Raw genomic sequence first — 15,348 nt, 5'->3', positions numbered from 1 at the left:
AAATTATTTTTTTGCTCAACATAATGCTGTGGCATAATGATCCAACCACTGTCAGCTGTGTGACTTGTATGTGACTGATTTGCTCAACCTAATGGTGTAGCATGACCTAATCACCATCAGGTGTGTAACAAAGGTGTGGCCCATATAACAGGTAAATGTAGCTATGTCTCAATACGCTTGTTGATCTTGAAGAAGGTCCAAAGGCCGCACCAATCGCACTATCACAAAAATTGCATATCATGTAGCCCTATGTTAATTGACGGCACACAACTGCTCGTAGGAATTACATTGGACCAATTAAAAAATTGTCTCCATTCATCACTTAGACACCAAGACATATGAAAAAAGGGTCCAGGTTCAAAAATACAGAACTTTCCCTTTAAATTTACACACGTACTGGACACCAACAGCTATAATGATTGCCCAGAAAATTACTCTCAGGAAGTGGAAGACACCTGGAGAGTCTTATTCAAAGGACTGTTACAGAGAAAGGAAAGGTGGCTGAATATGAAAGAATGTCATATAGGTTAGCAACACGAACAAATAGTTCCTGAAGTAGGGGGTGTGTGTTTCTTTTGTAAATGTAGAAAGTAAGCATGAGGTGGAAGCACACTGATGACACTGATTTCAATCAGAGTGCTATTGTACTTTCTCTTAGAATTTTTTTTCCTTCTTATCCAAGAAAGTCACTTATTTTGTTTGACCCCATTTATTTCTGCATTTTTCTGTATATTTAATGTGGAAATAGGAAATGTGGGAAGTTTACAGTGTATTCTTTCTTTGATTTACAGGTAGTCACACGCAGTCATAAAAATAATTCATAGGCAGATTCTGATGTTTTTAGGTGCAATAAAACTGAATATGGAAAATTAATAAAATATTCAGCAGACATAATTGCATCCCTGGCAGTGTAGAGAGAGCCCATAGACCTTCATATGTTTCACAGAAAATATAAATAAGTGGTACAAAGGATCATGCTTCACGTGGAACACCTCAATGCTACATTAAATAACTTCTTAATAATATTTTGCAACCCTTCCTTGATTATCATCCTGGTGAACGTGTTTGCCTGCTGCAGGAAAGGCACCAGTGCTTTTATTTTTAACAAATTAGTCATATTTTTTCTTTTTCTTTGTCATGGTACCTATGTGTAAAAAATGTACTGTATATGTGGTCATTTACATTAACACAATCCATGAATGTTGTCTAATTTATTTATCATACTATAATTTAGCAATACTTGTGCTTTCTGGTACTATATTTGCGTAAAAAAGAGAAAGAAATATATATTTAAAAAGAAAGAGAATATAGTTGAATAGATAACTAAATGAATATGTATTTTAAAAATAAAAATTCTATAAAATATTGTTATTCCTACAGTCCTGGATCCTGATAAACAGAGGGAGATAAATAATCATCATTTTGTTTTTCCTTTCCTTGGACATGGTACCAATGTACTGAAATGTATATATAGTCATTTACATTAATATAACCCATGTATGTTGTATAACTTGGGGCAGCAGTAGCTCAGGGACATAGGGACTAGGCTCGGGAACTGGAGGGTCACAGGCTCAAGTCTCTGCATGGACTAAGTATGGAGTGTGAACTGGAAGCTAAAGAGGTGCCAGTTGACCTCCTAGACACTGCCGAGGTGCCCCTGTGTCTCTTTTGTTATGTTTTTGGATAAGTATCTTTGTCCTTTTACTTTTAGGCTACTTTTTAAAATAATATTTTCAAATGCATGAATGGAAACCTGATATATTTTTGGAACTGCTTCTGCACTGTAACTTGAGCATCTTTGCAAAAAGAGTAATTAAATAGATTATTATTATTATTAATTAATTAATTAATTCATTCATTCATTCATTCATCTATCTATTTAAATGTCATGGCGGTGTTTTGTTTTGACTAGGACTCTCAGCATTCTGGCTCTGATAAATGGAGTGACATAAATCATCATCATCATGTGGGGACCTCCAGGAAACCCTTTAACGACCCTTGAGGCGCCGTGGGCCCCAACTTGGGAACCACTAATGATCGGCCATGACCTATTCCCTGCCCAAGCTGACCGGTGGCAGACAGGTGGCGCTGGTTCACCGGCGCTGATGGGTCGGCCAGTCGGGAGGAACAGAAGTTTGTTCTGCGCTGTGTTTTTACGCAGGCGCAGATCACACTGTTTGTCCAGTTTCACTGGTTGACTTTTACCTGTGAGGTAGACCAGTTTCGCTTCGCCGGTGGCATTAAGCAACAACAACCACCGGGGTCCGGTCCAGAGGTGGTAAGGCTTTCCTCCTCCCTCCCCAGCCCCGTGTGACTCCCATTGCGGAGCGTCGGACGGGATTTCTCCGGGAATTCAGAGTCGGTGCGCAACAGCGAGCGAAGCAGGAGGCAGGTGCACGGGAGAGGACAGGACAGGGGGAGGAGGAGGGCTGCTTGTATTTCCGTGAGGGAGTCCTGTCGTTCACACCGGGCCCAATGATTGGAAATCAACTGGTTGGCGCCTCGGTGGTCGATGTGTGTTAGTTTCATTAGTATGCGGCTGGAGTCCCCCCGCTGCTGCCGACATTCAGCCTGAGGACTGATCGGCAGCCCTGAAGTCTCCCCCGTGCCTGCTAAGTGACTCCTCGCCCCGGGGAGGACGAGGAGGAGGAGAAGGAGGAGGAGGCGGCGGCAGCAGAAGCAGGACCCCGGCTGCTGCTGTGTGGAACAGTTTTCACGGACACAGCACGGACCTCCTCACCTTGTGGATCAGGAAGATGATGGGCTTTCTGCGCCGGACGTTCAGCCGCCGGTCCCGGAGCCGCTTCCAGACGAGAGAGAGGGACGAGCGGGACGGTAAAGGAGGAGGAGGAGGAGGGGGAGGAGGAGGGGCAGGAGGGGTGACTGGGAACCCCCTGCTCCTGGCACATCAGCAGCAGGTCGTACACGCGCCCGCCGTGGTCACCGGGGGAGCGGCGGTCCACATCCCGGCGGCCGGGACGGCGAGGACCACCATCACCTGCCGTGTCCTGCTGCTGGACGGCTCCGATGTCAATGTGGATTTGCCTGTGAGTGAGCTGAAGCCTGTCCGGTGTGTGTGTTTACACTGTGTGTAAACAGAGTCCATGTCGCAGGGCGAGGTGGTAGCCTAGGTCAGTGTGTGTCAAAGTGCGGCCCGGGGACCCCGTGGGGACCCTGTGGGGGCTCCTGGTGGTCCCTTGTAAAAAATAAAAGACAGGGTTCCTCAGTGTGTCCTATTTAGCCTGACTCAGGGTTGTTTGATTTTACTTGCAACTTTTTTAAATTTCAAAATAAGGAGAAACTCAATGCAACTCACAACAATGCAACAATTAATTGATCATGTGTCAACTAATTTGATAAGGATTAATCTGTTTGGGTAATTTTTCAAGCAAAAAAGTCGATGTTCACTGATTCCAGCTTTTTAAATGTAAATTTTCTTGTGTCATTACTCCTCTCATATAACATATTTGGGTTGTGCACAGAACAAAACATTTGAGGATGCATCCTGTTCTCATTCCCAACTTGTCAAATACTGCAACTTTGTCAGTGATTTCCGCAACAGACGCCAAAGCCAAAAGACACCTTTCGCTGCAGCATGATACACCCACGGTAGGTGTCAGGTTCTAACATTGCCAGATGGTGTCAGCTTGAAACACAGCCGGTAACAACATAATATAACAGCTGGAAAGTCCCTGTGGAGGTGGGTGGGACCAACAAATCCTGGACTTTCACCCAGGAGCCAGCTGTTTGATTCCCATGTGAATGTTGAGCCAAACCATGATGTTTTTTTTGTAAACCTAACCACATGCTTTAGTTACACAAGGAAATAAACCTAAAACAAGTTGTTTTACCAACACTGCAAGTGTATTTGCATCTAACGAGCAGAATGTATTTTTTAAAAGACACTATACATGTAACAAGCGTAAATTGAGAGGTCGTCCTGGAACGTCAATGACAGATGCAGGAGGGTACCTAGTGCATCATATTTAGACTTGAAAGGCCACTGACAAGGCAGCGATATTTAACTAGTTGCGATGAGAACGTGTTGGAGGACGTCATCTTGGTCTTTGGGAAACACTTGTTAACATTTTGTTACCAAACACCTAATCGATTAATCAAGAAAATAACCGACAGATTATTTGACAGTAAAAGTATTCCTTAGTTACAGCCCTATGACTCAGGCTGATCTGAAAAATTAAAACCTAATTTAATCACAGTAAAAACTTAATTGAGCACAGTCCTGGTTAGAGAATTTGGAAAAGTGTTTTGTCCTGTTGCTGCTTTTTATTCCCTCATTTATCCAGCAGACACAGCAGCTCAAATTAAGGCTCAATAATTAGGGATACTCAGCTTGCTTTACCAAAATGTCAGGAGGTCAAGGGGCCAGTGGCAGCAGCCCTGCACAGACCAGGTGTACGCAAGGGTGTTGCTAGAATACTCGGGTCTTAGCCCAGATTTCTGTCAGGGGGTCTGTGGGATCCCTTCTGTCACTTCTTTTTTGATTAACAAGCTCTATTTTGATGCTTTTTTTTACACATTAATTTTTTTTACACACATGGCACTGTACATTAAAAGAAAATAAAAAAAACGGCATCTGGCACTGTATGGTGGGGCCAGATTTAGTTAAGTATCACTTGCCTAGTCTATCAGATGATTAGTGGATTGACAGGACAGTTAATCAGCAGCAGTTGTGATTATTTAACTGTTTCTCATGCGAAAAAGTGCTAAAAGCGCACTGGTTCCTGTTTCTCAAACGTGAAGATTAGCTGCTTTTACTGTAATTTAAATACATTTGACTTTTGGACTGATGGACAAACAAAACAAGCAACCTGAAGACCTCATCTCTGGCTCTGAAACACAGGTTTTAGCTTTTTTATACTATATTTTGGACTTTTATTGGGCTAACAATTATAAAAAGAGTAATCAATGATGCAAATCACTGGTAGTTTCACCCCCAGTGAATATCAACAACGATGTGTATTTAAAATGTGTCTATTTAAAGTTTGGCACAGATAAGTTACCAAAGTTTCCCTGCCTGTAGAGTCATACTGGCCTATATAGTGTTAGTGTGTGTGTGCCTCTTCCTGTACAGTGAGAGGTACAGCTCCAGATGGTGTTATGATCAGCCAATTCATCACATTACTTCCCCATTTCTGACTGCTGGGAAATCTAAGATAGACCTGAAGCTGCCCCCTCCTGTTTGCTCTTTTACAGCACCTTCCTCTCTCTTGTTCTTCTTCTCTCTGTCTATTTGCCTCTATCTGATCTTCCAATCTCCGCTCTCCCCCCTGCCTCCCCTCCGTGTGCCATCCTCCCTCCTAATCTTCTTTTACACTCCCTCTGTGGCCTGCTCCCTCGCTCATTGTCTTACTCTTTCGCACTCCGCGCCCTCCTCCCTCCTCTCCTTCTCCCTTTTCTGCCTATTCTCCATCCATCTCCCTCTATTCCCCGACTCCCTGATCTGATTTACCGCTGTGCGGACTCTGTGTCACAGACGAGTGCTACGAGTGTGTGAGGGGTAGGTGGGATGATGAGTGACTGTGTGTGGGTATTCGTGCGTAAGTGGCTTCTCGTAAGATGTTTTCATGTTCAAAGGTTGCATGTGTCACCAAAGCTGCTGTGTGGTTGCGTCACCTATGAAACGTTCAGACAGTGTACAGTGGGTTATCAGGGTACAGGATATTTCATTTACAGTCCAATAGGGAGATTACAACAATAACACAATGCCACAGCTTCTGCCGAGCTCCAGCAACAAATGACACAGGGCCTGTTAAGCTGGCCACTTAGTCACAGGTGTGTTGGAACAAGTTTGTTCATGTCAGGTCAGGTGCGTTGAACCGGGCTGAAACTCGCCTATTAAAGCGTATTAGTCTTTCACTCCCAGCTGACTGCAGCCAAAAAAAAGCAGGAAGTAGTGTTGTCACGATGCCGGAATATCTAACCTTGATACAGCTCCCTTTGAAAAATATCGATATTCGATACTATTTTTGATACCACATGAAGATATTGACAATGAGGGCATGAAATTTTAAGTTTTATTAAAGGTCCAGTGTGAAGGATTTAGAAGGATATACTAGCAGAAATGGTTTCCTAGTGTATAATTGTCTAAAAATAAGAATTGTTCTGTGTATTTGTTACTTTAGAATGAGCCGTCCATATTGACGTAGGTAGCTGGTCCTCGTCCACGGCTTTTTTAAGTTTAGAAAAAAATAAAAAATAATGCTGACAATAGTGTCCCAGAGGTTAAACCCCGAAACACTCACTTTACTGAAATGTTAAGACAAGGAAAAATGTCCAATTTTCACATTTGATAAACTTAAACAAGAGATTTTGCACTTTAAAAACAACTTAAATGTGTGTAGGATGTAGGGGATATATTGACAGTAATGGAATATAATATGATAATTATGTTTTCTTTAGCGTATAATCACCTGAAAATAAGAATCATCATGTCTCTGTTCGCTTAGAATGAGCCGTTTATATCTACATGGGAAGGAGGTCCTCGTCTATGGAGTCCACCATGTTGCACCACCATGTTTCTACAGTAGTCCAGAATGGACAAACCAAACACTGGCTCTAGATAGGGCCATTCACGTTTTTGCGTCGTCCACTGTATTTAGCAGCCACTCTGCGACAAGCAGCTTTGAAAAAACATTGATTTTTTTAACGTGAAACTGCTTTCATCAGTGATTTTATTGGTTTGAATCCCGGGTTCTAGGGATGCACGATATTGGGTTTTTTGCTGATAGCCGATTTGCCAATATTTAACATCTTATTTGGCCGATAGCCAATACCGATATCGATATATCTGCTTTATTCCCCACCTTATTTTAGTGGTCATCAAGTCTCTTCTGGAGTGGAATAAGCATCATATTATGCATGCATACTCTTAGCACGATGGGTCATCAGCAGATGGAGACATGAATTACAATACTTTCCAATGTCTGTCATATTTATTCATTGTACAGACTAAGGAAAAGCATGTGGCTGATTCTGATAGTTCATTTTAAAACCTCCTGAACATCTTGATGTTAAGTTACCAGAGAAAAAAGGTGAGCGCACATCAGCAGGTCCTGGGCTAGCAGTGAACACCAGAGGAGAGACACTGATTGGTAACGTAAGCTGCTTTATTCAGTGTTTTTAGTGGTGTAAATCATCAGGTATGTTTGTTTTGGAGAGAGGGAGACATCTACAGATCATTTGTTTCCTGTTGAAAACCTTCTGAACAATAAACACTGAAGGAATTCTAACTGGGAGAAGTTTCAGTTGTTTGCAATCTGCAATCCTCACTGCTAGATGCCACTAAATCCCCCTAAATCTTACACACTGCTCCTTTAAAAGATAAATATAACACGGCTATAAAATGAAGACACCTTGTCTTGTGTGCAGTAAACAGTGAAACCATTTCAAGTATTCAGAATCAATGTGTATCAATAAATTGATATATATGACTAACACTTACAGTAACAGTACAGTATTCACTCCACTGTGTAAGAGACTGTGTGACAGTGTTGCCAGCAGTGTGTGCGCACCCCTGTGATAGAGGCTATGATTTCAATCAGCCTCTCTAAAACTACATGCTGCAGAATGAGCAGGAGCGTGATTTTTTTTTCTGTGCCCAATCCCTTAATACCACTGATTTCCTCACACATTCATACACTCACCAGGAAGTTTAGACTGGTTATCAGGATCCAAAGTACAAGGCTGTCATCTTTCTACACACCCGCTGGGTGTTATGTGGGTCAGACTGGGGTTAGGTCTTCACGCTGGGGCGATGAGGCTCATGTGCTCATGAATTGTTCAGGGGAAGTTTGGGACAAAGTGTTCCTAGTTGTGCTTGAAGAAGTATTTCACTGCTGGAGGGATTGTCTTCTCATAAAACTAGGCTGTCTGCGCAGTGGGAAGACACAAATACATTTAAAACTGGTGCTACATGACCAGAGAAAACAGAGGGAAAGGGCTGTGGCATTTGCTTTTGCTCAAGAGGTAGAACACCTACAACTACCAGAATGCATTGCTCTGCACTGGGCCAGTAAACGCTCCAGCTGGTGGGTGACATAATGCCCGTCTGGTAACAAATGATGTCAAATTGCAGTGAAATGTTTCTGAAAACATTTTAGGAGTGAAATAGGCAACACAGTAACAGAATCTTGGTTTAAATCTAATCAGCGCTGCTCAGTTTTACCGTCCAATCAGCCTCCATTTTTACAACACAGGAAACAGTATGGCTTCCACTTCCTGTTCACAAACACTCTCACTGGTGGGTGACATAATGGCTGAATCCAAGTGGCCGGACTTCACCGCACTTGCAGACTTTGCAGGCGGGTTCACGGGAAGTCTGGGAGTGTCCAAATCCACAATTCATCCAGTCCACAAGGGGCCTCAAGTGGCCTTTCTGCAGACTTCCAGAGAGTCCGCTTGGGGTGCAGATTTCAGCAGACCTTACTAATTTAATAACCCATAATTCATTGCAATATGGACGTAACGTTGTGGTTTTTTCAACTGCAGAAAAAAATGTATGAATGTGTTAAATAGTTATTGATAGTTAGGTCTATTAAAATGCTACTTGAATTGTGGGGGCCAGATATGATATTCAACCACATCATGATACAGAAATATGTGGAAGTCTAGGCTGTAGAAGAACTGAAAATGCATTTAACATTGCAGCTTATCAGGCTACGCAGTGATATAGACTAAAAAATGTCCGAAAAACACAAGAGAAGGTCTTCTTATATAAGTTATACTCAGTTTATGATAAAAAAAAAAAAGGCTATACATGGGATTTGTATTTTGTTATCTGCAGTGACAGATGAGTAGGCACGATTCATCAACTTATATGACATATATATGAATATGACAGCAGCGATAGTTGAACGTTTCCATGGCATCGAGTTAATCAGTCTTGAAGGCTGTCTGTCAGCCACTTGCAGTCTCTGCCCTCATGGATTCTACGTGATAAAGGGAAATATGTCACACTACATACAAATGTCCGCGAGGTCCGCAAGTCCAGAGGGTGGACATTTGGATTCAGCCAACACGATTTACTCAGAAACAATATGGCGACTGTCTAGTAACAAACAACCTTAAATTACAGCTAAACATTGCATTAAAATATGCCATTGAAAACATTTTAGTCGTGAAATAGGCGACACAGTTACAGAATTTGGTTAATATTTGATCAGCACTGCTTAGTTTTACCGTTTCATCTGAGTTTGAGAGAGCAAGGCAGAGGGGGCGGGTCTTTCTCTCCCCATCTGCTTGTATCCACCTTATTTTCAAACACGGAAGTAAATAGTGATCAACTTCCGTTTTTTTGTGCATGACTTCCAGTCAACCGCTTTCCCTCATGCTTTCCCTTACCGGTGCTAACGGTGCAAGCTAATTTTTTTTTCAATTTTCAGTTGTTTATGTTAGTCAATCAGTTAGTTAGTTAGTTAGTTAGTTAGTTAGTTAGTCTGTGTATTTTGTAAAACGTTAGCTAACTGTGCCCACGTTTCCGTTATAACGGAAATTTATTCCCTCTAAACGCGAATAAATCGCACGTCAATCATAAACTATGAACCAAAAAGCACAATCTATCCCGAGTGAGACAAACTGCTTGATCCCCGTCTCCAGTGTACCAGCAGAGAACCTGCAAAACCGAATCAACGAAAAAACACACCTGGCTACACAGCCTCTCTCCTGAGCAGCTGAAGCTGCGGCTCGCACCCTCGACACACAGACGGTGCTTCTGCATGCCAGCCAAACGTGTGCGCAACTGTGAGAAATAAATATGTGAGGTGTACGCTGCTTTTCTATCTTCTTTTCCCTTTTCTTTTTTTCTTTCTTTCTTTCTGTCAGCGACATACACTCCTAACACAGGACGGGTTGTTTTAATTGACTGAGTTGATCGTTAAGCCATAGTGATGCGCGGATCGGCTCTGATAGCACCTGAATCAGCATGTACGCATCAACCATCCAGCCGTTAAAACATGATTGAGCTAGCAAAGCAGTTTTGTGTTGCTATGTGTGGTATTTATTCAGTTTTGGGAAATCACAATGTCTAGAAAGCATCAATGGCTGCAGCTGACAGGGACAGCTAACGTTAACACTAGCAGCAAAACTAACATCAGGATCGTCATCCGTTAAAAGCCTCCCGTTGTCGGATATGACATGAAACTACTCCAATTAGCTCAATCATGTTGCAATTAAGACATCCGCTGAAGAAAATATTTTTTTCACGGGCCACTTTGTGAGTTTAGTGAGTTATTACAGACACGGCTAACGGCTAACAGCTAACGGTTAGCCCAGCTAATCTACAATAACCATGTTATTAATTACACACAGAGAAAATACTAATGTTTGTTCAGTCACTGTGTTTATAGACTTTACTAACATCAGATTAGTCTAAACGGTGATATAGTGATGTGAAAAATGTGATATATACATATATATAGCTAAACTCAGCAAGATAAACAACAAGGCGATTCCCATTTATACAGTGGTAAGAGTGCTGGACCGGAAGTGTCGCACAAAAAACCGGAAGCGGGCTGCGTTCTGTTTTGCCTCCGTGTTTCCATGAAAAATAAGGTGGATACTCTTTGTATTCTAATGCAGGAAGTACCAGCTGTAGTTAAAGCAACAACCCATAAGCCAGCGAAAATGAGCTGGGGGATGTCATGACACAAAGCTGGTTGAAAATCGGCAAACGATCCCTTTAAGTGCGATGACTGGTGCTCTTGGTAGTGTGTGTTATTGACAAAGGCCTAAATGAGGACCTGTCTCTCAGGAGCTTCTCTTTTTGACCCACATGCACACACAAAATCAGTCACTTTCACACACACACACACACACACACACACACACACACCCCTAAAGTCACTTTGCTTCTGTCATGGACACCAGGTTTCTCACGCCTAAACTCAAGATTTCAGACTCAATTTGTCTCAAGAAGATCAGGTTACTGCAGCAGAGAGATCAGAATGAACACACATGAAGCTCATCTGAAAATATTTAAGTTATCGTTCCTCTTTGCAGAGTAAATCCAAAGGCCAGGACCTTTTTGACCAGATCATGTACCACATAGATCTGGTGGAGTCGGACTACTTTGGATTGCAGTTCATGGACACAGAACAAGTCTCGGTGAGCTCTTACTTCTCTCACAGACGACCACGAGCTGATGTACCTGTCACTCACTCTCACCTTCTTGTCTCTCTTTTAGCACTGGCTGGATATGACCAAGCTTATAAAGAAACAGATCAGAGGTAAGTTTTCCTAATTAGGCCCTCTTGTGTTTTGTGTGTGCAGGAAAATGCGCAGTAGGTGCATGTGGAAGCAGGTAAGTGGGGAGCAGGTGGCGCATTATCCAATGTTGACATGGTGATTAGCACGTGCATTAGGAGCCGTACCCTTGTTTGCTCTCCAGCTCGTAACAGGGGGATGAATGGTACAGGAGTGACTGATGTTGTCCTACTTGTCCGCAGCTTCCTTTTGTAGCTCAGGAGCCTTAAAAAAAAAAGAGAAAAGAGTCTGATCGATGTTGAAGTGAAACAGGAAAGAGATAATAAAGTAGGTTAAAAAGAAATATGGGTGAATAAAGATTTATAGCCTGTGTGGCAGTGATGGATGAGATAAAATAGATCATAAGAAGATTTGATTGAATTAATTTTCGATAAATTACTACTCAGTCTTTTTCTGCTTCTTTCTCTGTCTCACACACTCAAACACGCTCTTTCTTTCTCTTTATTTTTTTTAGACGGGCCTCCTTACAGACTGTTCTTCAGGGTGAAGTTTTACTCTTCGGAGCCAAATAACCTGCGTGAGGAATTTACAAGGTAAAAACATCACACACTCACACACACACACACACATGAACACACATGGTTTTCTCAGGAGCCTAGTGCCGAGGTCCAAAGGGGACGACAGGCTAATTACTTTGCTGCTGTGGGCAGATTCAAATCAAGGCCAAACGGACGGAGACTTGTTAAAACAAATGATGTGTCAGAGATGAGGAAGAGCTGGTGATACAGCAATTGATTTATGCTCTTGCTCAGTTCGAGCCTCTCACTCCATGCGTGTTGTTTTTTACACCATCAGGTATCTGTTCGTGTTGCAGCTTCGACAAGATATTCTGTCTGGCAAGTAAGTTTCTTTACATGATAATACACCCAGGAACAGATACAGATGTATATATGAACATATGTGCCACTATTTTTATATATAACATGTGGCACACCCCAAAATAGTGCATTCATTTTTGATTTAGCGTAACAGAATTTTTTTGTGATACACGTGACAACCACGCTATTTTATTTTTCATATGTATTATAACATGACAAACTGAGCACACTGTGTCTTCAATGAGAGGTCAAGTCAGGTCATCAATGTTTAAGATGTTTCCTAATCCCTCAGGCAGCTGGTGGGTCGTTACAAACGCACAATTTGCAGCCAAACATTATTCAAACCCACAGAGCCTTATTTTTAATTGTAGTGGAGAAGCAAACGTTTACAACGATCTAAATATGATATAATACAATAATATATAATACAAAACACTGACTCCTGGCGATGGATATTTTACTTTATTGCTTTAAGTGCTGGAACAAGTGGATACAGAATAAATTTGAGATTCTGTCAGACAATAAATAGTTTAACAATCTCAAAACTATTTGAGGATAAAGTAGAAAACTGTCATGTAAAGGTTTTAAAAGTTAAGATAATGAATGATGAAAAAAATGCAACTTTTAAACACCCTCTTTGTCTGTAGGAAATGTTGACCCCATTATTGGAGTGTGACAGAAGATAAATATGCTCAGACTGATTGTTAGAGTAAAAGGAAATGACTAAATGTGTTTAAAACTGAAAAGTCTTGTGAATACTTAAAGAGAGCAAAAGTGCCTGACTCTGACCTCATCTTAACTAGAAGTAAAAAACATTCGCCCTAAAATAAAGAAGTATTAAACAAGTCCTCGTGAGTCATTTTCAGGTAATTTCTCTTCATCTGTGAAGACTTCTGGTTCTCACAAGTGGCGTCAAACCTGGTGTATAAACACACACACACCTGTGGGAGCGTACACACAGGTCACCTACATTAGAGTTTGGCGGACTTCTGTACAGCAGCGCCTGCCTGCTTTCTTCTGCACAAACATAAACATGCATGCACAAACACACACTGAGACAGCGTGTTCCCCCTCTCCCTCCTCCTGACTCTATCTGGGCCATGGATCCCCCGAGTCCAGCTCTATTATAAAGCTCAAGATCAGGAACAGCAGAGGGCTGCTTATTTTAGGAAAAGGGTTGCTCCTCTTCTCCTTGACATACACATACACACACACACACACACTGTAGGACATACAGACACTTTAATAACACGATAACATGTACACTATGAATACACTCACGATAAACAGCTCATCACCAGTGTCTCTTTTTCTCTGGTCAGATTGAAATGTCCGTACGATGTCTCAGTAGAGCTGGCGGCATATTGTTTACAAAGTAAGTCCACTTTTTAATTTATTTCTGATGTATTTGGAGGCCATTAATCTCTGTTTATTTCACTGTGATATAAAAATAAACATGCAACATTTAGTCCACTTATAGGTTAAGATTGGAGAAGATGCCCCCCTCTGGAACAAAGCCAATTTACTCATATATACTGGATATGATTTAAGCATGTGCAGGATGATGATGCATAAACCGACACAGTTGGGAGAAATAAATTGGTAGAGTAGTCAGTTTTTTTGTTACAGCACAAAAATAATTGCCCTACTATTGGGACAAGATGCACCCACTCTGGGCAAGAAACCCTCAAGCTATAAAACATTCTACCTAACTCAATAAAATAAATTCAAATCACAACCCTGACACATTAATGGATTATCTAGAAGCCTTTTAGCCTTTCTTTCAGGCTAATAATTTTTATTTCAGGGTGTCTTCCTCCAGCAAGCTAGCTAATAGCTAATTGGCTAATTCTAGATAGCTAGCAATGCTAATGATTGCTAGCTCACTTGCTAATAATGCTAGCAAGCTGTTGAAACTATAATACTTTACTACTACTGTATGTAAAGATGAACTTTAATTAAACACCCAGTCCCTTTGTAGCTACACATTTTGTCAATTAAACACCTGTCTAGTTGCCAAACAGTATATTTTTACAGAAGTTGTTTGGATGTTTTGGCTACCGACTTAAGCTAACGTCAGCTAGCTGTTTAGGTTGCTCATACGGATATAACTGACTTATGTCAGTATGGAAATGCTACACATCGTTAGCTTAGTTAGATTCAACACGATTCAGTCATTCAGTTCAGTTCAGTGAGAATATCTGTCCTTTCCTCGATAACCCAGTAAATTATTCATATTCTGTTAGTCTGTAAGGGTCTGCTGATAAAAAAAATCAAAGAGGTCACTAATCAAATCAGTCATGATTGATATGTTATTTAAAGACTAGTTTTTGTACAACTAATATAAAAAAACCCCAATTTGAACGTATTTCCCATCTTTGCTGAGCAACAGTTTTGTTAAAAAGGAGTTATAGGCCTGTCACATACAGACATCTGTCCCAAATATAGGCCTGTAGAGTTCAGTGATTCAAGCAAGTATAAACATTTAACTATTTCAAGTCGCAACTACTAGACAACCTAACTAAATAGTATTTTGAGGCAGGATGCCCCTGGGCATGTTTGCCCCCTTTCTAAGAGGGGCTTCTTCCACTAAAAGGTAACTTTACATTTTTAATTTAAAGGAGAATGTTTTTTCTTTCAAAATAAATTAAATGGCTTTCCCTATCATCATACATCAAAGCTTTTTATGTACACCTTAATATAATAGCATAGATCACTATTTTCCAGTGCCAAAAATTAGATCAGTTTACCCTAAAGCCATTTTGGTGGAATAAAGCTGCAGAAATTCAGATGAAATGTCACAATTCAGTATAGCAGAGCCGTTCAATACATGTGTTGAGAGTAGATTTAGTGCCTTATATTGGTTAACAGAGAAATTAAGGAGGTGGGGGCATCTTCTCCCATCTTACCCTGTATGTGATTATTTATTGTCTTGTCTCCTCTTGTTTAGTCTCTATTTTTGTTCTATTCTCATTTTAGTTTATGTTCCTCTCATTATTTATTTCTGTTACTTCCCATGCTTATCTGTACTTATTTATGTCATTGTTTTGCTGCGACAACCAAATTTCCCCGCTGGGGATCATTAGAGGTTTATCTTATCTTTTCATTATGTGGTAAAGCAGTTGTGAGCGGGGACTGTTTTCTTTTCCTTCGTGGTGCGTTTACTTTGACGTCTATGATTTGGAGGAAAGGAAGAAATTTATGATCCGTGTCATCTAAAAATTAAACCCAGAGGAAAAGCAATAAGCTA

The 15,348-nt window shown here is 41.1% G+C and overlaps 1 protein-coding gene across 3 annotated transcripts in view; it reads left to right on the top strand.

Annotated features, from left to right (window-relative positions):
* The first annotated feature begins 2,163 nt into the window (after positions 1 to 2,163).
* The window catches only part of epb41l4b (erythrocyte membrane protein band 4.1 like 4B), a 33,159-nt gene continuing 19,974 nt past the window's right edge, over positions 2,164 to 15,348 (top strand). For all 3 annotated transcript variants that reach the window (XM_033641189.2, XM_033641187.2, XM_033641188.2), the window contains exons 1-6: positions 2,164 to 3,047; positions 11,017 to 11,121; positions 11,201 to 11,243; positions 11,735 to 11,813; positions 12,076 to 12,120; positions 13,421 to 13,473. In XM_033641189.2, coding sequence (XP_033497080.1) covers positions 2,757 to 3,047; positions 11,017 to 11,121; positions 11,201 to 11,243; positions 11,735 to 11,813; positions 12,076 to 12,120; positions 13,421 to 13,473 — 616 coding nt within the window. In that variant the 5' untranslated portion in view covers positions 2,164 to 2,756. The remainder of the gene's footprint in view (positions 3,048 to 11,016; positions 11,122 to 11,200; positions 11,244 to 11,734; positions 11,814 to 12,075; positions 12,121 to 13,420; positions 13,474 to 15,348) is intronic.

This window comes from Epinephelus lanceolatus, chromosome 10, assembly GCF_041903045.1.
Source record: "Epinephelus lanceolatus isolate andai-2023 chromosome 10, ASM4190304v1, whole genome shotgun sequence".
Lineage (NCBI taxonomy): Eukaryota > Metazoa > Chordata > Actinopteri > Perciformes > Serranidae > Epinephelus > Epinephelus lanceolatus.
This window is presented reverse-complemented; position numbering and strand designations above follow the sequence as displayed.